General features: G+C 48.6%; 1 protein-coding gene across 2 annotated transcripts; it reads right to left on the bottom strand.

Moving 5' to 3' along the window:
- Positions 1-55: 55 nt before the first annotated feature.
- Positions 56-21625, bottom strand: zmym2 (zinc finger, MYM-type 2). Of its 2 annotated transcripts, none has more exons than XM_056579941.1 (24): positions 20983-21625; positions 20467-20647; positions 19676-19830; positions 17622-17770; positions 16583-16745; positions 15558-15770; positions 13516-13666; positions 13080-13195; positions 12867-12992; positions 12375-12525; positions 11694-11866; positions 11000-11165; positions 10748-10776; positions 10186-10321; positions 9750-9871; positions 9080-9221; positions 8678-8833; positions 7453-8063; positions 7115-7307; positions 6490-6641; positions 5129-5243; positions 4227-4469; positions 3662-3797; positions 56-2888 (listed from the first exon to the last, which is right to left on the bottom strand). In XM_056579941.1, exons 1-24 carry the CDS (start codon positions 21613-21615, stop codon positions 2657-2659), a joined length of 4644 nt encoding a protein of 1547 aa, XP_056435916.1. In that variant the 5' UTR covers positions 21616-21625; the 3' UTR covers positions 56-2656. The 2 variants fall into 2 exon arrangements, with proteins under 2 accessions (XP_056435916.1, XP_056435917.1); XM_056579942.1 differs by having other exon boundaries at positions 6490-6638.
- Positions 21626-21952: the final 327 nt, after the last annotated feature.

Below are 21952 nucleotides of genomic sequence, written 5' to 3'. Positions count from 1 at the left end.
ATAACACTACAATTAGATAATTATACAACCATCATGCCACTATTTGAGAGATGAATGAAAGGAAAATTAAATATAAACAAGCAAAGTGTTTTTACTAATGTTACTGCTTTAATCAATATTAGGGACTAACATCGGGTAACAGCCCCCCCTCGTGTATCAGCCTTGGACGGGCTGAAATTGGAGCCATATGACATCATCCCTTGGTGCCATCAGGTCATTACTGATGTCACTGAACCTACCTGGAACCATGGTCATCTTATACATGGGGATGCTTGTTCGATCACGTCAAAGGAAACGGGATACCAGGCAGGGCAGGATTGTGCAACTCTGGTGAAAACTGACCAGCCAATAAATCAGTTGGACCAAATTAAGTTATGTATTAATATTCAAATTAGTTGTGTGGTGTTTGAGTAAAGGTGAGTTAGGCCATGGTTTAAAGCATCGTCATTTTTGCTTTAAAGTCTACATTATCATTGTAACTGCTTGCAATGACTGGTCTGTTTTTAAAATACATTTTATTCCTAATTCCCCAAACCATTTCATGTGAAGTATTTGTCCCAATGGAGCCTTGAAGACTCTTCCAAAGGGATTTTGGAAAGGGAAAACTAACTCGCTTGAAGATGTTTCAGGTGGAAGACTTTTTCCATCAGACAGAATGTTTCTCTGCTCGAGTTTAATAGTTTAATTCCCTTTAACACCAGCACATCGCACACATTTCCAATCTTAAAAGTCCCATCACGGCTCCCTACCGAAGGTATTTAAGGAGCTCACATGGGTTTGCAACATATTGCATTCATTTGTTACGACTGAACAAACCACAAGGAGAAAACAGTTCAGGTAAGAAATGAAGCATTTTATTTAACGTTTTGGCAGACCAGCCCACACAGCATCAGACTTAAGACACCAACACTCCTCAGTATTTACAGGTAGGCACATTCACATAGGCATCGCAGGAAGAACCCTCCAACTCTCACCCCTACTAGCAGAAAGATCGGGAGCCTGGTCAGCCATCTTGCAGCCACCCAGATGAAGGTAGGAGGGAACCCCTCTGATAGGCTAGATCCTGAACCAAGGGCTATACCTCACACACGTGTTTTCCTGTAACGTTACAATGGGAAATGAAATACAGTATATATGTGGGCTAACTATTAGCGAGCTCTTTAATGAGTGAATTATAATCAGATCAAACAATGGACAGAATGGTTCTGTGAGTAACCATGGTAACTGCAGAACAGAAGCGCTCTAAAAGAGGAAGTTGATGTGTTTGAAGACTGTTGCAAGCGGAACCAGAGGAAGATCAATGTCAAACAAAATCCTTTATCATAAAATACATCTCCACTTCATTATTAAACAAGGCTCGACTTCTTTGAACATACCCTCAAAATAAAACTCTGAACTTCATTATTTTAACAAGCAGGTGCCATACCCTTTTTTTTTTAAACAGAAATATCCAAATAAAAAAAGGAACAAAGATTGTTTTTGGAGGTTGAAGTTTACATGAGTGACACACCAGTTGATAAAGGAGAGAAACTCAAATCAAAATCAGTTCTCTAGACAGTCCCGCAGCATGCTGCGTTGCCGGGGCAACACTCCTCATCTAATACAGCATCCTATTGGGAGCAAAGCACTCTGGGAGAGTTGGGAGGGGGTGGTGAGACATGACACCAACACACTGCGCTCTCAACGGGGCACAAATGTGCGCTCTGTACACGCAAAATAATAACTACACAAAATGAAAAACACACACTTAGGCATGTTTTTAGGCTTTTTGGGAGGATAGTCTTCAAGCTTCGTTTGGGTTCATTTAACGCCGCACCGTCGTTGAGGAATTGTGGAATATATATTTACACACACACACGCTTCACAGCAGCCTTAGTAAGAACTTAATGCTACATGGTCCTAATCTTTCTAACAACACACAGCAGAGCGGCTAGCTCTGCCAGCCAAACAGGGGAGACTTATGACAGGAAGTCCTTAATATCTGGCTAGGGCGACCGGGAGTCATGGGGTGCAGCTGACCTGAGATCCGGGTTAATGGTTAAAGGGGTTGAACAAGTGACGTTGTGGTGGTGGTGATAGTGATAAGCAGGAGGGGATATTGCTGACCGGTTGTCATTTCTGTTAGCGTTGGGCGCAGACGACAGGTTTTACGCCTCATTTAGGCCGATGTCAAACACTGAAACCCCTGTTTACAATGCAGATGTACTACGGACACACGTATGCACGCCGTTAGTGGGTGTGCTGCTAGGCGTTGAAGGTATAGGAACAGGCCAGGGGAGAGGAAAGGGAGGTAGGCGTCTTCTCTTGCTGCCTCCACCAGAGCAGCCGTCTTGGGAGAGAGTGCACCTGTTGAAGGAAGGTTGAGCTCTGGGCGCCCTACAGACACAAGGCTGTGGGTGTCGCTTTCAGTCCTAGAAAAACAGGGGACCCAGAAAGGATCTCAGTGCGGCGCCTCGTCTCCCATCACACTTCCCGCCATTTTACTATTCTGAGCAGAGGAACACAAGATGTGGCTTGGGGTGGGTTCCCCCCCAGAAAGGAAGATGACAGCGAGTACCACACAACCTCTTCCTCTTAGACAGTCCTCATGTTCCTCAACAGGACGATGGTTTGGAGAGGGAGGGGCTTGGCGCAGAGTGTCCCCTGGGTGAAGAGGTCAGACTGTAGGGTCCGGGGCTGTCATTTCCACCTCCTCCTCCTCTTCCGCCAGTAGGGGGTGCCGTTGTTTGTCTGAGTAGACCTCCCGCACTACGAGGACACGGGTAAGTAGGGACACCAAAGCGCTCTGTTCCAGGGGCTCCGAGCTGAACCACAGGGGGTCTTCGGTGCCAGCGCCCGGAACTGGCCTTACGTAGAACCCGCTCGAGCTGTCCCGTAACGACGACGGACTGGGGGGGGGGGGGGGGAAGAAGAGGGAGAGCGAGATGGGAGGAGGAAGACAATTTAGGTACAGTTAGTAATAGTGGTGCAACGGTTCACGGGTTACCCGTGATCCGTACGGATCAACCCTCACGGTTCGGGACTAAAGTGATCCGCGGGTCGGCTGATAAAAAAAAATGTTGTGCGTTCACGTGATCAGCGCATGTTTAGAGGACAATTCCGGTATTAACATCATCAAGTATCGTAGCAAAATACAGTTTATGTTTTGTTTTATTTGGCTTTCCGTAAATCCCATTGAAACGGAAATCGGAACCGGACATGTTTACGTTTGGTTGTAGTCTTTTCGCTCGGTTCTCCGTATCAACAGTAGGGCTAGAACCGAGCGAAAAGACTACAACCAGTCCCTACAACCAGCTGTGATCCGTTGCACCCCTAGTGAGTAACCATCAACTGAGAACATCTCTTTTGTGCATATGACAATAAACACTTTGAATCATGAATCTGTCCTGTAAAAGTAGCATTAGTTGAGTTTGAGGATGTGAACGGCAGTTTGTCTTCGACACAGTATGGTGACCGTTCTCATCTAGAATAAACCCAGCTACAGAGATATGGGGTGACCCTACGGCACATTTCCGATCTGTTGGCACTAATGAGGGTTTCAGTATAAATCTCAATAAAAACAAGGCATAACCCCATCCCTTCAGATTCCGACTCTCAACAAAGGACGGCTGGGACCTAGAATGTTGAGGCCCTAATCGTGACTGTCGAGCACCTCACCCACCATTTGGTTCTGTAGAGTTCATAGAGGCGTCGCTCGCGTTCGAGGTGAGACGGACTCCGAGGGGCGGAGCTTCCTGACGCCTCATCGAGGTCGTCGGCGTCTTCATCCTCTGCCTGGCGCTTCCTCTTCCTGCAGCCTGAGGTCAGAATTACAAAGATGTCATTAGCCACCCTCGAAAACCTGACTCGTTTTGTTAGGTCATTACATTAAGATTTCGCCTTCATCCCAAGCGACTTACAAGTTTGTCTAAACATAGTATCAGAATCCAATCCCCCCCCCCCCCCCCCAGTCATCTGTTCAAGGGCCAACCACCGTCATATTGAAAGATTGCTAAATTAATATATCATCAATGTCCTCATATATCAGTAAAGTCCAATCACATGATATCAGAATGTGAACAGCAATATGGAGTATAATCATAGGACTTCAGCACAGATGCGTGATGTATACACAGACATCTCCATAAACCCAAACACACTGAACATCGAGTCCTTATGGCCAAACACAGTAAACATCAAGTCCTTTGGCTGTGCGTGTTAAGGGTAGCACCTCCAGCTAAACTGACCGGGTAGTTCCTGAGAGAGGGCGGGCACGCGGATGCAGACGGCGGTCTCCTTGGTAAGAGGAAGCTGGTCGTCGGGGCCGTAGACATCGGTGAATGCGAGACGGAGGTGCTGGTCCACGGAGCGGAAGCCCAGGTGTTTGGTGTTCAGGAAGACCAGGGAGAGGAGCAGGGAGGTCGGGCTGTGCTCCCCCAGCTGCCGGCTCCGCCACAGAGAGTCCTCCTCCACACGACCCCACGCAGAGCCTACAGGGCACACGGGAGGTCAGATCCTCTGGACCCAGACTCGCAACGCTCCTCTATCCTGGAGAGAGCGGCCCTTATGAGCTTGCCTTACGAGGCCCTTACTCTTATGCAGCAGATATCTAGAACTGACAACTTCCAGAACAGCTGGGGTCTGCCCCAACACTTACACCTTTAAACAGGGTTCATAACGTTTGTTAAACTATCGCCAGGTGAAGCTGCTTTAAATTCCATTCTGGGTTAATTTGTATTAAATGTGATTCCTGCTTCAAAAGCCCCAACTGAGCTTGCCTTACTAGTCCTGAAATGAGATATGACTGTGCCAGGGTACACATAAACAGTCGATACATCCATTATCAATGTCCTCATATTCCAGGTAAGTCCAATCACATGATATCAGAATGTGAACAGCAATATGGAGTATAATCATAGGACCTCAGAACAGATGAGCAGAGAATAGTACAAAGTGAATGTCAGTTCAGTAGTATCTGTACCAATAAGTCCTCCAGTAATCTGCTCTAAATGGCTGTTTATTTTATGCTAAATGGCATATCAGTTTTAAATTCTCCACATGTAGTAAATGTACAGCTTGCAGAAGTGGGTGTTATCAAGTCTGAGTGTCATATGGTCTGGACTGGAGTCAGTTCAATGCGTTGTCTCACCATCAGGAAGGAGACTGGGCTGCCAGCCCGTCAAGATCCGGTCCAACTCCTCTCCAAACCGCCGGTAGCATGGGTCTCCAAACAGGTCGTCATTACGTCCTTTAGCATTCAGATGCTACACATATAAAAACAATTCCACAATGATGAATAGTTGAACAAAAAACGTTGAACACAGATTTGGTACTGTTGATCAACCCACTCCATTGGACAATTCCTCATATTTAAATCGCTCATCAGTTATTCAGGATGTGAACAGCAATATATTATAATCACAGGATTGTCACAGGTGAAATGCACCGTATGGAGTGGATCGATAAAAAGGTTGAACACTTTAGTCGTTCGGTTCATTCAGTACACGTGCTCGTTAGAAAATTTGCATTGCAAAAAACAAGTTAAGAACCGTCTACAATAGAATACTGCTACGCAAATCGTCTTTTATTGAAGTTACAGTAAATTGGTTTGATTTGCATAAAAAACAAATTAGAGAAGAAAGCGGCATTATATCCTGGCGGCGATCGCAAGAGGGATCCCTGCTCGCGGCACACTACTCTCCAACATTTGAATAAAGCTCCAAATCAAAAACATCCCGATTAACTGTAAATTGATGTCAATTGTACCAACATCATTATTAAGTAAAATAAGTATATTAAAGTGTTTAATAGACTTTTACCAGAGGCGATGGTCCTGATGGTTATAGGTGTAGTGTGTCCAGACTGACGACACGAGGAAGAGAGCGGGTCGAGCAGCGGGCGACAAATATATACGTCCGCCGGAACTACTGATGGTACTTTCAGTTCCCCCTACTTTCGATGTCAATCGCCGTATTTCAAAGAGTAGCCTACAATTCTGGAGTGTTCTTTCTTTGTAAAGAAGGAAATAATCCTTTGATACAATTATTAATGAATATCTATATATATATATAGTTCCTAGTTAATTTATTAATTTGAGCTAAGGCAGTATTAAATCCTTTGATAAAAATCTTTATTGAATATTTAACTATTATTTTTACAAGTCTATATTTTGTATACATTAACAATCTTACATTCATTTTAACTCCTAGATAATTTATGAGCTAGGCAGGATTTTATCTTTTTATCCATAGTAGCAATAATACATAATCTTTTTAATTCTTTGATGAATATTGCATGTAATTTTTATCACAAACCCAACTCTTTATACTCTTTATATAGTTTATAAAGAAGCATACTCAGAGCCAAACATTCTTTCTAAAGCATTTCTAAAGTTTGATAAAGTTCAAACAACAAGAGATAGCTGAGTCCCAAACGGCGAGGCTTTGGCAGCAGTTCAGCCGTTTGTAAAACAGCCAGTCATTTCGTCTGGGCTTCCGATTGGTTACTGACCTTCTGGATGGCAAGGCAAAGGTAGAGGATGCTGTCTGGGGAGTAGCGCCCCCCGCAGGGCCGGCTGACCTCCTGCACGAAGCGGCTCAGGGAGACGCACAGCTCCTCTGGACTCAGGGACAGCAGGTCTGCTCTGGACCGGGTCCCGTCTGCTGAATCCACATTACTTTATCCATCAGGGTACCTTATCAATACTCTCATTGGTTCCATCACAATTTCTCTGCTCTTAATCGTAAAAATAATTAACAGAATCCAAAAAGATTCAGCAGGAAATGCATTTTGAGTCTGCCTTGTGTGTGAAAAGGGCTATATAAATAAAGTTGCCTTGCCTTGTTAAGTAAATATACAAAAAACGCAATGACAATGAGGAATAAATAAGTGTACTGCATAAATATAGTATATAAATATGTTTATTCCTTCCTATTTTTACTTAAATTACTCATATTGCTTACATCCTAATTTATTCTCCATTTTCATTATAGTGGACCAAAATCTCCTTGGAACCACAATAACATTGTTAACAGTGTCTATAACATTGGTAGGCCTGTGTGGACGCTGATGTAGGCGTTGACAGAACGGAGTTTCTATGTCGACACTGTCATGTTTGGGGGCGGAGCCTGCTCACCTGGTGTGGCGCTGTCCGGCTCTTTGGAGTCGTGTGATTGGTCAGCGGGGGACAGTGCCCAGCGTCTCCAGGCGTTGAGGCCGTAGCGTGCCCGCAGCGGGACGCGCCGCTGCCTCCCACGCCGACCACGAGTCTGCACGGAGGACGGCGACGCAGGGACGGATCCCGCCTCTACCGCACGCCGCTTGTGACCCTGTGAAGCAACACACACACACACACAAATGGAAGATAAAGTGACTGAAACTACCGGCTAGTTAGGTGTCTGTCTGTCTGTCTGTCTGTCTGTCTGTCTGTGGTTTATGACTCCCAGGGAGGAGCAGAATGTGGGGTCCTGGTACCTGTCTCCTGGCCTGAGGGACGGGAGGCACTTCCTCCATCTTTTTCTCCACCACCTCTTTCAGCTCCTCCATTTCTTTCGGCTCCTCCTTCTCTTTCGGCTCCTCCTTCTCTTTCGGCTCCTCCTTCTCTTTCGGCTCCTCCTTCTCTTTCGGCTCCTCCTTCTCTTTCAGCTCCTCCTTCTCTTTCGGCTCCTCCTTCTCTTTCGGCTCCTCCTTCTCTTTCGGCTCCTCCTTCTCTTTCAGCTCCTCCTTCTCTTTCAGCTCCTCCTTCTCTTTCGACTCCTCCTCCTCTTTCGGCTCCTCCTCTTCCTTCTCTTTCAGCTCCTCCTCTTTCTCCCCCACCTTATCCTGAGTCTCCTTCTCCTCCTCCATCTCCTCGTCTTCATTCTTCTCTTCCTCCTCCCCCTTATCTTCCTTCTTCTCCTCCACCTCCTCTTCAATTACATTTGTTTCCTTCTCTTCCTGCACCTCCGTCTCCTTCCCTTTCTCATCCTCCTTCTCCTCCTTCTCTTCGTCCTCCTTCTCCTTCTCCTTGTGCAGGGCAGGGGGAGGCGTGGAGTCCATGTCCTCCTCTAGGTCCTCCTGGGTGGCCTTGTGGTCGGAGTCTGGACCTGGGGCGAGAAAACCAAGTCAACTACAGTCCTGCTTAGACCTTCATCATGATCCTCAACACCATCCACCTCCTCCTCTTTTGACCATCATTATAATCATCATCATCATCTTTGATGACTTGAAATAATCTATTCTTAGTTACATTTCATTCATAATTCAACAAAGAAAACTAATTTCCAAATGATTGGCAATATGTAAATCTAATCCACCTGACTTCCTGAACAGCTGAGCCGTTTCAGTGAGCCACACAGAGGTGTGTCATGGTGAATGGACTGCATTTACTTTTTTGTAACCAGTGGCCACCCGAAGCGCTTTACCGTTATTGCCTTACATTCACCCATTCATGCACACATTCAAAACACAGACGGCGGCGTCAGCCATGCAAGGCATCAGCCAGCTCGTTGGGAGCAGTTAGGGTTAGGTGCCTTGCTCGGGGGATCGAACTAGCAACCGTGCGGTTACCAGGCAACCCGCTCTACCTCCTGAGCGACTGCAGCCCTGTCTTCACTAGGGACATAGGTTCAAACCAGAGGTCACCCTGGCTTCATCACCCGGATGAACCGCCCAATCACACGCCAGAGTGTGTGTGTGATGGGGGGGTAGGGTGAGCTACCTTGTGGGAAGTCTTTCTCCAGGTCCATCTCAAGGTTGTACTTCTCTTCATCCCCCTCTTCCTCACTCACACTGCCTGAGCAAGAGGAGGACGATGAGTAGGAGGACTCTCCGGCTCCACGCTCCTTCATCAGCTTTAGAGGTTTTACTTCTGAAACTAAACACACACACACACACACACACACACACACACACACACACACACACACACACACACACACACACACACACACACACACACACACACACACACACACACACACACACACACACACACACACACACACGTTAGAGTCACTTACTTTACTTATCTTTAATTACATATGTAAATTTATTTGACATACAGGAATATTTGATCTAGTATTTAACTGAAAATAGGAAGGAGTTGGGGGTCTTCTGGTACCTGGTTTGTGGTTGTCTTGGGAGGGTTCTGGTCTAAGGGTCTCCAGAGGTTCATGGAGGACTTTGGTCTTCAGGTCTGTGATGTTCTGGACCAGTTGGTCCACCCCTTGCTGGGAGCTGGGTAGGAACACCGGCACTGGAACCTGTGGGAAGAGGAGATGAGGATTAGTCTTAATGAAGAGTGGATAGTATTCTACTGAGATGACTATTTCTTGCCTTTATTAAACCGAGTTTCTTTTTGCATTTTTACAGTCTCATTCAATGGATATAGTATCGCTGCTTATACAAGCGTACGATTAAAGCTCAAACGGTCTGGCAATTATGCCGTAAGGACTTTGAAATCAAGACAAATGTGTGTGGGTTGTTTTCAGCAGTTCCCCTGATAGTGAGCCATCCTGGCGGCTCCGTCTAATGGTGTGCCTGCATGGAGGTAGAGCCAGGTAGTGAAAGAGGCTTTGTGGGCGGGGCCGAAGGATGCAATGAAGAACCATAGGATCGGCCTTTCCAAATGAAAAAAGTTCTGAGCTGAAAACCCTCCCAACGTACCTATTTTCCATTTCATATACTGTAGTCGGCCATAAACCGTTTTTATTAACCTACACGTCAGTACCTAGGATTATTCAGAGTGTCTCAGGCGCTGTGTAATCCATGCAGGTTTTTAAACGTCTTACGGGGAAGGGCAGGGAGAAGGGCAAGGGCGTCAGCTGGGCGTACATGCACATGGGCACCGGGATGTACACGGGGATGGGGATGGGCACGGGGATGAACTCCCGCTTCACGCCGTCGTCCGCATCTGGACACACACACACGAAACACGACGTCATCATTACATCAGTGCATGAGGACGACGTCGTCATTACATCGCCTGCATGAGGACGACGTCATCAGTGGGTGCGTTCGGTTAAACACTGCCGGAACACCCTTCCCGTCAGTATGTAAACATGACATCCTTACGTCTGTGTGTAAAAATGACATGACATCGAGGACACATGACGTCATCGTAACACCACAGCCGAATGTACGGTACATACTACATCATTAGACCACTACATAAACTGACAGCAGAATATAAAGGTTCCAGCTGTGCAGGTCAGGGTGTCTGGTTACCTGTCTGCAGTGGTTTGCTCTGCATGTGGGGTTTGCAGTAGGTGGCCTTGGTCAGGGTGAGAGGTTTACACAGGACAGCCTTGTTCTTTACGTCACGCAGCAGGCCCGGGTACACCATAGAGCCCTGGCTCAGCATCTACACCCACAGCACCGCACAGAGGCACACGGTCAACAATTGGACGCACATCACCAAGGTCAACAGTCAACAACTAGACACAACAGAGAGTTCAGCAGTAGACACACAATAGGTCAACGGTCAACAACTAGACACACAACAGTTAAACGGTCAACTGGACAGTCAATAGATGGTTAAACAGTCAGCTAGCAAGTCAACAGTCAACGGCTAGCAACTAGCAACACAACACAGTCAACCGTTACAGTCAACAACTAGAAACAGAACAGAAGGTTGAACAGCAAGTCAAAAGTCAACTGCTGTCACAAAAAAACATTTATTTGTCAATTTAGCAACCAGTTCACCAGTCAAGCCAGTAATTCGTTATACATCATTCAGTAGTAAGTCATCAAGCTACATTTCTAACCATGCAGTTTAGTTTATACATACCCCAAGTTTAGCCCCCTGCACCTCGACGCCTGTGTAGCAATAGAACACACGTCATGGTTAATAAAACATGTCAAACAAACACACACAACATCCAATACACACACACACAACCACACACACACACACACACACACACACACACACACACACACACACACACACACACACACACACACACACACACACACACACACACACACACACACACACACACACACACACACACGCACACACACACACACACACACACACCGAGGCTGATGTTCTCCGGTCCCTTCTGCGTGACCATGACGGGTTGGTTCTGCTGCAGGTAGAAGCGCAGGAGACACTTCTGGTCACAGAACTGCTTCATCTCAGACCTCCAGTGGACAGACTCCGTGAGGTTGCCCTGCACCCGGCAGCAGTCGCACCGCGCCGCCTAGGGGGCACACGGGGAACCGCAGACACACAACAGTCATGTTTATAGTACATACAGTACATACAGTTCATATAGAGCAGTGGTCCCTGGTGAAAAGCGCTTAAGTGCCAGGCGTTCCCTCAACATTGCAAACGAGTGAATATCAGTGTAAACAGATTGATAGAAATTAAGACATTATTATCTCAACAGTTGTTTAACAGGTCTGACATTTTGTATATACTTCTGGCGAAATGTAATCCTTAAGTTTAAGTATCCCTTAGCATAAAAATATGAACCAGGTAGTAACCATAACTACGACCCAATTGTGCCGCCATATGAATCCCAGTGGATGCATGTGCATTGGGCCACACTGAGTGAACAGCAGCAGTTCCCAGAGGCAGTCTGTTCTTATACAGCACCTTCATGAAACAATCAAACCATCTCAAATGTATTGATTTTCCATCAACAGCACACGAGTCAGCCTCTCCCCCTGAGCGTGGCGCGGTCGTGGTAAAGCGGGGTGTGTGGCTGCATAGCAGCGATGCAGACCTTGTGGTACCAGTCGTGGAACTTCTTGGCGCAGGCTTCGCTGCAGAAGTCGCGCGTCATGCCGCCCAGCTGCCGCGTCACACTGCGCTTGCACAGCTGGCTGCAGTGGTTGCAGCTGACGCACTTCAGGCCCAGCCGCCGGATGAAGTCCTGCTTGAAGAGCAGCTTGCAGCCTGCGGGACAGAGCACAGCGCCAGTCAGTCGCCAGCCCCGAACCAGACAGCCATCCATGCGTGCTGGCGCTCAACGGCTCAAATGGGGAACTGTTCGCCCACGAGGACCGAATGGACCTTGTGGCCGACCGAACACCAAATGCGGGGACCTCAGACCTATACCGAGAACCCCCCCTCCCCCCACCCTAACAAGAGGCTCTTCCTGCTTCAGCCACATTAAGTCATGATGTTTTCAGCGGCTCACTCAACAGGATCAAATAGTGCTGGTTGTGTTTAGGTTCCAATAGGAGGAGATTTGAGTCATCATTTAGGTTACAGTAGGAGGAGATTTGAGTCCTCATGGTTATTTTTAGTTTACAGTAGGAGGAGATTTGACTCCTCATGGTTATTTTTAGTTTACAGTAGGAGGAGATTTGAGTCCTCATGGTTATTTTTAGGTAGAAGGAGGAGCTTATTTGAGGCAGACAGACAAACGGACAGACCGACGGAGGGACGGACAGACGGGTACCTTCGCTGCAGAAGGGTCTTTTGACCCCGGAGATGTTGAGGGTGTCGTGGAGGGTCTTCTCCTCCTGACAGTTCTCACAGAAGGTGACGATGCAGTGGAGCTTCTTGTAGTCCTCACAGCAGCTCCGGCTGCAGAACTGGTGCACCTTGTCCTGAGAGACGGACACACACACACACACACAGACACACACACACACACACATTTTGATATTTTTAGGTGTTGTCGGCAGCTGAGCCATTTTATCCAATCCCATTCGGTGAATCCCGCTTCAAGTACGTATCTCTTCCGAGGACTGTTCTCGGTGCCTTATCTGACACAAAACCGTCGGCCTGCGACCGGTCGCCTGACCCGTCAACCAAAAGACCACTTCCTGTCAGGAGCTGCCTGTTTTCCACGTGCTTCGACCACACAGCAATAGTGAGTCAGTCTCATAGTCAGTAATGAGACCGTAGAGGTTCATGTGGACGGTGTGTGCGCGTGCAGGTCACTCACCTCCCACTCCAGGATCTCAGGCTTCAGGCTGAAGGCTCCTCTGCAGTAGTTACACTTCAGCTGGATGCTGTTGGTCGCCGTGCCGACCGGCGGCTGCCCGTTGGTAACCGTCTCAACGGCAGCATTCTGAAGAGGGAGAGTTGACCCAATAAGATCTCTAAGCCAATGCCTCAACTTTAGTCCTCCGACCCAGAACCTAGACCCAGGGCTAACCTGGAACTTGGTGACACACTGGGAGCTACAGAAGCTGAGCACGTCGCCCTCTGGCAGCATGGCCTGGAACTGCGGCAAGGAAATCCTCTTGCAGAAGTGACACGTGGGCTCTGCGTCTGCACAGGAAACACACACACACACACACACACACACACACACACACACACACACACACACACACACACACACACACACACACACACACACACACACACACACACACACACACACACACACACACGTTAATTAATTAATTAACTAACTAACAGGTAGACAATTGGAGGGGTAGTGAGGCAGTGAGAGACAAGAGAGAGACAGTCAGGGAGAAAAACAGATGGATAGGGAGACAGAAAAAGGCAAATAGACTGACAGGCAGACAGACAGACAGGCAGAGAGGCAAACGGAGAGACAGACGGACACTGCTGGGGCCACTCACTGAGGACCAGGGGCGTGGCGACCTTGGGTTTGCTCATACAGGAAGCCGAACAGAACGACCCCATGACCCCTGAGGACCCCACGCCATGCAGGACCTCCCCCGTCTTGATCAGGGTCTTACAGCTGGAGCAGCTGGACAGCTTACTGTTCACCTGGGGAAACACCACCAAAGAAGACAAACAGGTCATTCAATTGGCTGTGGGTAAGATTAAAGAGCCGTCATTTCAATGCTATGTTTTAGGAATGCCAAAGCGATCGGTCAGCTAGTAGTGAGTGAAATCGGTGATCCCCACTCACTAAGCAGGGCACTACAATACACACCCGCCTGCAACAGTAACACAATTGTGCGTCTGCGCTCACTGGAACTGTTATGCGAACATGCCAATTTCTATTCAATTTCCAGGTACATCGGAGCCTTTACAGAGTCTGCAGTGACATTCACCCCGTTTGTATTAAAAGTGAGAGGTTTCGCTGGAAGCGTACGAAGGACATCCGCCCTTCCAGCCAGGGAAGGACATTAAAAGGGCAGCAGCGAACGCAGCGTTTCATTATGCAGAGACCATTCTAACGAGAGGGTAGGGGTCAAACTAGTGGGCAAGGTTAACGCGAGGCACCGCTGACGCATTGCCATGGGAACATATTGATGAGGTCATTAGTGTCTTCACCGACAGAAAACACTGACCCTATACAAAGGATAAAAAAAGACACAGACCCACAAACCAAAGGCACAAAATGTTATCTCAAGCTAAAACCAGAATTTGACAATCTGCACAAACTATCATGCAAATCACCTGGAAGTAAACATAAGCAGCTGGAAGACATATGGTGAGGGTTTGACAGGGTTGAACATAAAGCTATAAACGATGACCCGCCATAAAACACAGCGCGGCAGGCCACCTTGACCTTGTCATACCGTGTGTGTGTGAGGCCCTTTGCATGCGTGTCTGTGTGCGCGCTCTGTGTCCGTCTAAGTGGCGTGTCCATGGATGTGCGTGGGTCGGTATATCATTATGGTCACCTTCATATTGGTGTTGTCTCTCTGTGTGTGTGTGTGTGTGTGTGTGTGTGTGTGTGTGTGTGTGTGTGTGTGTGTGTGTGTGTGTGTGTTTAAAGTCCCCTTCATATTGGTGTTGTCCCTGTGTGTGTGTGGGTTTGTGTGTATATCATTATGGTCCACTTCATATTGGTGTGTGTGTGTGTGTGTGTGTGTGTGTTACACCATGCTCTGCCAAAAGCATCCAAGAGGCAGGGGCCGTTTGTACAGCATCTCCAGGACAGAATTCTGAAGTTGCTGAGCAACAAGTACAATTCCGGGCTTCGAGCCCTGGGTGCCCATCGCCTAGCAACGGCCTAGCTCCAGCCCAGCAACAGACAAGCTCAGGCCTAGCGACAGCCTAGCTACTGCATAGCTTCTGCGACTCTAGTATCCGGGGTTCTCCGAGGGTAACCGGGTTGTTTTCATAGGTGTGCACGAGGGGCGGGTATTACTTGAAATGCTTCCAAAATAACTACACGGTTTTGCTTCAGATACCAAATCAACACTTATTGCAGTATCTTACTCTAAATGTGAACACAATATATATATTTTTAAATATTGAGACTGTGAGATTTCTATTTCATTCCATCATCTGGAATTCATTATGCATGGGTAAACTTCGACCATTCAGATCAGTCCAGTTTCCCTTCACTTCTAATAACAAGTAAAGCCAAAGCAATAGCTAGCGGTGCAGTGAGAGAGGAACTCCAATCACCGACGTTTTAAAGACAGTCGGGCTTCCTCCCGATTGCAACTCCTCCTGCTGTAGTGGAGTAGTGTGTGAAGTGGTGTGTGCCTGAGAACACTTTCCGGCAGGTACAGTACTGACTTGGTACCCAGCTCTTGTGTGTGTGTGTGTGTGTGTGTGTGTGTGTGTGTGTGTGTGTGTGTGTGTGTGTGTGTGTGTGTGTGTGTGTGTGTGTGTGTGTGTGTGTGTGTGTGTGTGTGTGTGTGTGTGTGTGTGTGTGTGTGTGTGTGTGTGTGTGTGTGTGTGCGCGAGCGAGTACCTGTCTGAACTCCTTGATGCAGTTGAGGCAGCAGAAGCGTTTCTGCTGGCCGTCGACCAGCACTGCGTGGTTGGCCGTGGCGCGGTTGGGCAGGTAGTCTCCGCACTGTTCGCAGCAGTTCATGATGAGGCCGTTGGCCATGCGGTACACGTTGAAGCAGGCGTCGCTGCAGATCTTGTGGGTCACCGTCTTAAAGCTCACCTCGTGCCGGATCTGGGGACACCAAACACGCCTGGTGTTAAGGTCACCGTCGGGCTTGGTCAGGTGGGGGGAACCAGATGATGAGTTCATGAGTCAGTCTGAGTCATCACTGGGAGGGTGCATAATGGGGTTGGATCTGAATACTGGGGCCGACTTTAAGACTGGGTGCCTCTCTTAATCCATTTACACGTTGAGCTGCCCTTGGCCTTACAGGGCTTCCCCATTTTCCCCAACGGCACACAACGACAGACTGGGTACCACCCCATGATCCAAACGGTTGCTACTCAAAATCCTGTCATAGTTTATATCAAATAGTCACCAAACAGTGGAACCAGAATTTGAAACGTTGTGCTACTACTCAACTGAATACAACAAACAAACGTACTTAATGCAGCCCTCTTTAAGAAAAACATTGTTTGACAAAGCGAAGAGAATACATTTTTTTAAATGATGAAAGCATGCTTGGGGAAAAAGCAGTTAACAAAACATTTAGGTAACATTGGCATGGCAACGGCCGGGGCGAGAGACGACTCATAAGCGCTCCTTTGTGAGTCGAGAGGAAGTGTCCACCATTTTGGATAAAACAGGTTTCTTTTTTTCAAACGGTATCCATGGAAACGCCGCCTCAGGCAAGGTGGCGGAGGCCTCACACCACCCCATGTGTGCGTGAGGGGCTGATCTACTACATATATTTGTGTGTGTGTGTGTGTGTGTGTGTGTGTGTGTGTGTGTGTGTGTGTGTGTGTGTGTGTGTGTGTGTGTGTGTGTGTGTGTGTGTGTGTGTGTGTGTGTGTGTGTGTGTGTGTGTGTGTGTGTGTGTGTACCTCTGTGAGCTTGCCGCAGACGGTGCACTTGGTCTTGATGGCGGTCTTGGGGGGGTTCTGCTTGTTTTCGTAGGCCCCCAGGCAGCCCGTGCTGCAGAACTCCTGGAAGGACTCGCTGGAATCCACCTGGGCCACGATGGTCCCCTTCATAGTGGTGATGTCCCTATAAAACACACAAACACATAAATAATATATATAACATTATGGTCCCCTTCATAGTGGTGATGTCCCTATAAAACACACATAAATAATATACGGTATATAACATTAGGGTCCCCTACATTTTGGTGATGTCCCTATAAAGCACACAAACACACATAAATAATTTATATAACATTATGGTCCCCTTCATAGTGGTGATGTCCCTATAACTAACACACACACAATCAAGATACCATGCTGATCCCCTAAACGTACACGCTCAAAGACATCATACTGTCTCAACAATCACAGCATCACAAAGCCACACCCACAATCACTCTTGTTGCCACGCCCCCTCCCAAGGGCCCTGCCACCAGCAGGTTGGTAGCCTGCCAGCCTGGCCCCCATGGGCCCCATAGCAAGGGCCAGCCTGCACCTGAGGAGCCGTCCTCAAGGGCCGCTGGGCCCCGCCGCCCCGCCATATGGTGTGGATGGGAACAGTCCTGACAGCTCTAGATGGAACAATACAAATGCTAGGACTCGGTGAACACTACTGTGTGTTCGGTGTGTGTCTGTTTTTCGGTGTGTGGGTCTGTTTTTCAGTGTGCGTGTGTGGTTTTCTGTGAGATGTTCATGAGTGTGTGTGCGTGCACGTGCGCGTACGTGTGTGTGTGTGTGTGTGTGTGTGTGTGTGTGTGTGTGTGTGTGTGTGTGTGTGTGTGTGTGTGTGTGTGTGTGTGAGATTTTCGTGTGTGTGTGTGTGGTGTTCTGTGAGATGTTCGTCTGTCTGTCTGTCTGTCTGTCTGTCTGTCTGTCTGTCTGTCTGTCTGTCTGTCTGTCTGTCTGTCTGTGTTCGGTGTGTGTGTGTGCGTGCATGTCCCTCTCTCTCTCTCTTTACTTTTTACACATGGTGCAGGTCTTCTTGGGGGCGGGCTTGTGGGAGAAGGCGGAGAGGCAGGTGGTGGAGCAGAACAGGTGGGTGGAGCCTTTGCGCTGGTAGGCCGTCTGGCCCTTCTTCAGGGGCTTCTTACAGTTGGCACAGGTCACCTGGGAGGGCAGGGGCACTTTTAGTTTAAGGCAAGTGCAGTCATATTTCATAATTAACATAACACAGCCATATACCATAGGCAAGCACTAAATAAATAATCAAATACAATCATACACTACATAAATATGATTGTATTCTTGTTCTTTATCGTGGTACTGAAGTAATTAAGATATAAGTCACCCAAGTTGGACGTTAAAAATATTATTTTCATTTTGTGGGAACTTTAAAGATAATATAAAACCCAAGCATTGATGCATTGATCCTCTTTACTTTTGCAAATGTAAAAAGCTGCCCCCTAGTGGATTTCCATGCTAACTAAATAATGAACTTTTTATTAACCAACCAGCCAACCAACTAACTAGCCTGGCTAACGCCAGACCTCATCTCAATCTACATTGAGATGAGGTCTGTGAACCACACATTCATTTTCTCGTATTTGAGAGAAAATTAATGTGCAAAGACATCCTTCTTGGTAATGAAAGAGTTTAACGCCGAAAGTTGTTATTTTCTCAAAATAAACTTGCGTTCTAAACTACTTAGAACACTATAAGGCTGCATCGAAAGGCAACGCGTCTGCTGCCATTTTGGATCCGTAAACTACAAGCTTCGGAGTGTCGCATAGACGTCATCATCGTCTTGCCGTCCCTCCCCGTTCTGTGAATGGTTCCCCATCTCAGGCGAAAAACGGATCCAAGGAATCCAGGCTGCCTAGCAGTGCGAAATGAAATCGTGCGCAAGGCAGCATGGGTATACCCAGGCTACCAACTAACTATGTAATTATCTCAAAAATGCATACGCATCCTGAAGCACACATGTGGTCGTCACTGGTACCAAACCAGTTAAGCTTTGGTAAAATAACAGCTTCACAAGAGCTGCCAGGAAGGCAACTCTATTCAAAATCGAAAAACCAAAACCAGACATGGGCATATTCCCTAGATTGAGTCATACGGGTTAAGGGGTTGGCTGATTGAAAGGCCCCCTGCCCCTGAACACGAGCTCTCTGTCTCTCTGGTTACCATGAAACCGTGCCGCCATTGTTGTCATGGCAACACCGGAGACGCTCCATTGACAACCCAAACAGCTAGCTACAGCTGCAAAACAAGATGAACCAATACCAAAAGTAACAAATAGCCACATGTGGGCCGACGTATCGATGGATGACCTCATCATCTCGACCCCAGATGATGCCATCTCCCTGAAGACATCGTCCAATCACTGCCTTTATGTCACTTCTGTTTGCACCAGAGTTGGTTGTATTGGTGTTTCCTATTGGGACAGAGGATGGTGCTGGACCCACAGCCTCTCTCCAGAAGGTTGTGGTCCGGCATAGACAAAGAGGAAGGAGCGGGATAGATCCGACCAATCAGAGCATCCGAGAAGGAACGTTTCCTACAGTGGTGGAACGGGCGTTTCTCACTGATTCATTCAGTTAAAATCTGAGGGAATCTAAATTGTGAGTGTCCACCAAGATACAGTCACCATACTACACCATACTACACCATACAACCGGGAATGAATCCAGAATCTAAATGGACTGATGCCACCCTCATCAAAACAAGCCAACCCAACAATGCTGTTCTCCTGCTCCTGTGATTGGCCGAACGTCATTCTAGAACAGTGTGGTTTCCACCTTTCTCCAAAAGGGGCTCAACATCGTTTTACCCTCCATCAATATCAACATCCCATCTGAATAGTGAGAAGTACTTTGCTCTGTTCTCTGCTCTCGTTAAGCTTATAAGCATGTATCTATACATATATAACTATATCTATATATCTATATATATATATATATAGATGCATATCTGGCAACCCGTAGTGGGATCCCTGCACCGAGGCTGGGAAACACTTTTCTAGAACTAGCTGGAGCAGAGCTGTGATTGGCCGACAGGAAGGAGGAGGGGTACCTTGACGGTCCGGGGCGGCGCCGGGGGCTGGGCGGCGGCGTTAGAGGAGGAAGACTGGCCCTGAGGTTTAGGGAGCGAGGGGGCCGGCGAGGGGGAGTCCACCCCGCCCTGCTTCTGGTTCCGAGGGAACGAAGCTGACTGGGAGATCCAAGAGTCTGGAGGGGGGGGAAGAGAGAGAGAGAGAGAGAGAGAGAGAGAGAGAGAGAGAGAGAGAGAGAGAGAGAGAGAGAGAGAGAGAGAGAGAGAGAGAGAGAGAGAGAGAGAGAGAGAGAGAGAGAGAGAGAGAGAGAGAGAGAGAGAGAGAGAGAGAGAGAGAGAGAGAGAGAGAGAGAGGAGGAAGAAGGGGAAGGTAGCAAGAGAGGGAAAAAGAGTGAGAGATAGTGTGTGTGTTGGGGGGTTAGAGAGAGGAAGAGGGGGAAGGTAGTGAGAGGGGGAGATAGAGAGAGAGAAAGAGAGAGTGGGGGAGGGAGAGAGGGGTAGAGGGGGGAGAGAGAGGGAGGTAAGGGGAGGGAGAGTGGTATAAGGGAGAGGTAGGGGAAGGAGATGGATGGCATCATTTCTCTTCTAGGTCCTTCTCTCCTCTGTTGCCGTGGCAACGAAGCCCAGTGTTTGTAATCCAGGTTACGCCAGTAAAACTCTTTATCGCATATTTATTATAATGTATTTCCTCATAACGGATACTTGTTATTGACACATAAATAACAACATATCTGTGAGACATTGTTGAGTAAGCAGTAAGCACCTGGGCGTGTGTGTTACCTGTGCGCACATTACCTGTGCGTGTGTGTTACCTGTGCGTGTGTGTGTGTCTCCGTTAGAGACAGGCTGGCTACTGTTGGCTGCTCCCCTCCCAGGGTTGAAGGAGGAGTTTGCCTTAGAGGAGGTTGAGGAGGTGGAGGAGGAGGAGTCTGTGTTGAGGCTGAATGTGCTGCTGATCTGAAGACCGTTCTCCCCTGCTGGAGTCTCCGGCACCTGCGCACACAGAAAAAAAACACACACACACACACACACACACACACACACACACACACACACACACACACACACACACACACACACACACACACACACACACACACACACACACACACACACACACACACACACACACACACACACACGTAAATAAATGTAAGAAACCAAATTGTTAACTGTAAAACCAATCTCATTTTCCGCCAGATTATGTTTGGACCATTGACCATTGAGCAGGATTTGCCTTCTCCAAATTTGGACCAATGACATCAATGGTCCAACTCTTTCCAGACTGGATTCTGCCGGTTCCCCTCCCCGGCCCGGCCGTCCCTCACCGCTGTGGCGGCCGGCGGCCCACCCTGCAGCGACGTCACCCCGCTGATCAGCAGCTTCATGTCGGCCGGGAGCTCCGCTGCGATGAGCTTGGGGGGCGGGGCCTCGTCCGTGGTGGGGGAGGAGGAGAGGGGGGCGGGGTCATCGCCCAGCGTGGTGACGCTGGCGATCCTGATTTGCGAGTCGGGCTCTGTGCTGCTAAGGGCCCCGGCGGCGGCGGCGGCGGGGGAGCCGGGGGCCTCCTCCTCCTCCTCTTCCTCCTCCTCCTCCTCCGCCGTGGGGCCCCCGGAGCCCTCCTCCTTGTGCTCATAGTCCTCCTCGTCGTCGATGACGATGGGCTCCGTGGCAACCGTAGCCCCCGCGGTGGCAGTGGCGGCCTTGGCGGAGGAGCTGGAGGCGTCAGCAGGTGGGCTGGTTGCCGTGGATACGGCAGCGGGCTGGCTGGCGGGAGTGGCCCCCTCCCCCACCAACACCACGTCGTCGTCGTCGTCGTCCTCGTTGCCGACCTCCCCGTCTGTCATCATTGGAACCGCCTCCGCCTCCTCCGGGGCCTCAGGGGGCGTGGCTTGCGGCTGTGGCGAGGGAGGCCCCGCCCCCTCCCCCGCACCAGGCCTGGGTTCTGATTCCCCGTCCATCGCTAAGGCAACCACCTGCCGCCGGCAAAAACACACAAAGACAATTAGCCAATTAGGAGAGAGCAGGGGTGGGGTTGCGGGGGGGGGGGCAGCAGAAACAAACCGGTTTCCCTGGAGACACCGTCGCGCACACACGAAAAAAACTCCCACATGTTACCACACACGTGCACTCACACAGTGACACGGGCACTCTCACTCACATTCAAACATGCACGCCCACACACACACACATACACCTTGCTCCACCGCGTGTCTCCCGGTTGAGCAACTTGGAGCCAGTTCCTGACCGACCTGATTAGTGGAGCCAAAATGGCCACCATGGAGTTGACAGGAAGTG

This window comes from Gadus chalcogrammus, chromosome 20 (assembly GCF_026213295.1).
Source record: "Gadus chalcogrammus isolate NIFS_2021 chromosome 20, NIFS_Gcha_1.0, whole genome shotgun sequence".
Taxonomy (NCBI): Eukaryota; Metazoa; Chordata; class Actinopteri; order Gadiformes; family Gadidae; genus Gadus; species Gadus chalcogrammus.
This window is presented reverse-complemented; position numbering and strand designations above follow the sequence as displayed.

What these genes read in the sequence shown, in the direction of transcription:
- zmym2 (XM_056579941.1), bottom strand. Translation starts at nt 21,615, where the DNA reads ATGGACGGGGAATCAGAACCCAGGCCTGGTGCGGGGGAGGGGGCGGGG. An exon ending in ACCGGAGAACATCAGCCTCG is followed by an intron (nt 10,777 to 10,999) that starts GTGTGTGTGTGT and finishes ATTGCTACACAG; the next exon opens with GCGTCGAGGTGCAGGGGGCT. An exon ending in GGAGAAAGACTTCCCACAAG is followed by an intron (nt 8,064 to 8,677) that starts GTAGCTCACCCT and finishes TTCTCGCCCCAG; the next exon opens with GTCCAGACTCCGACCACAAG.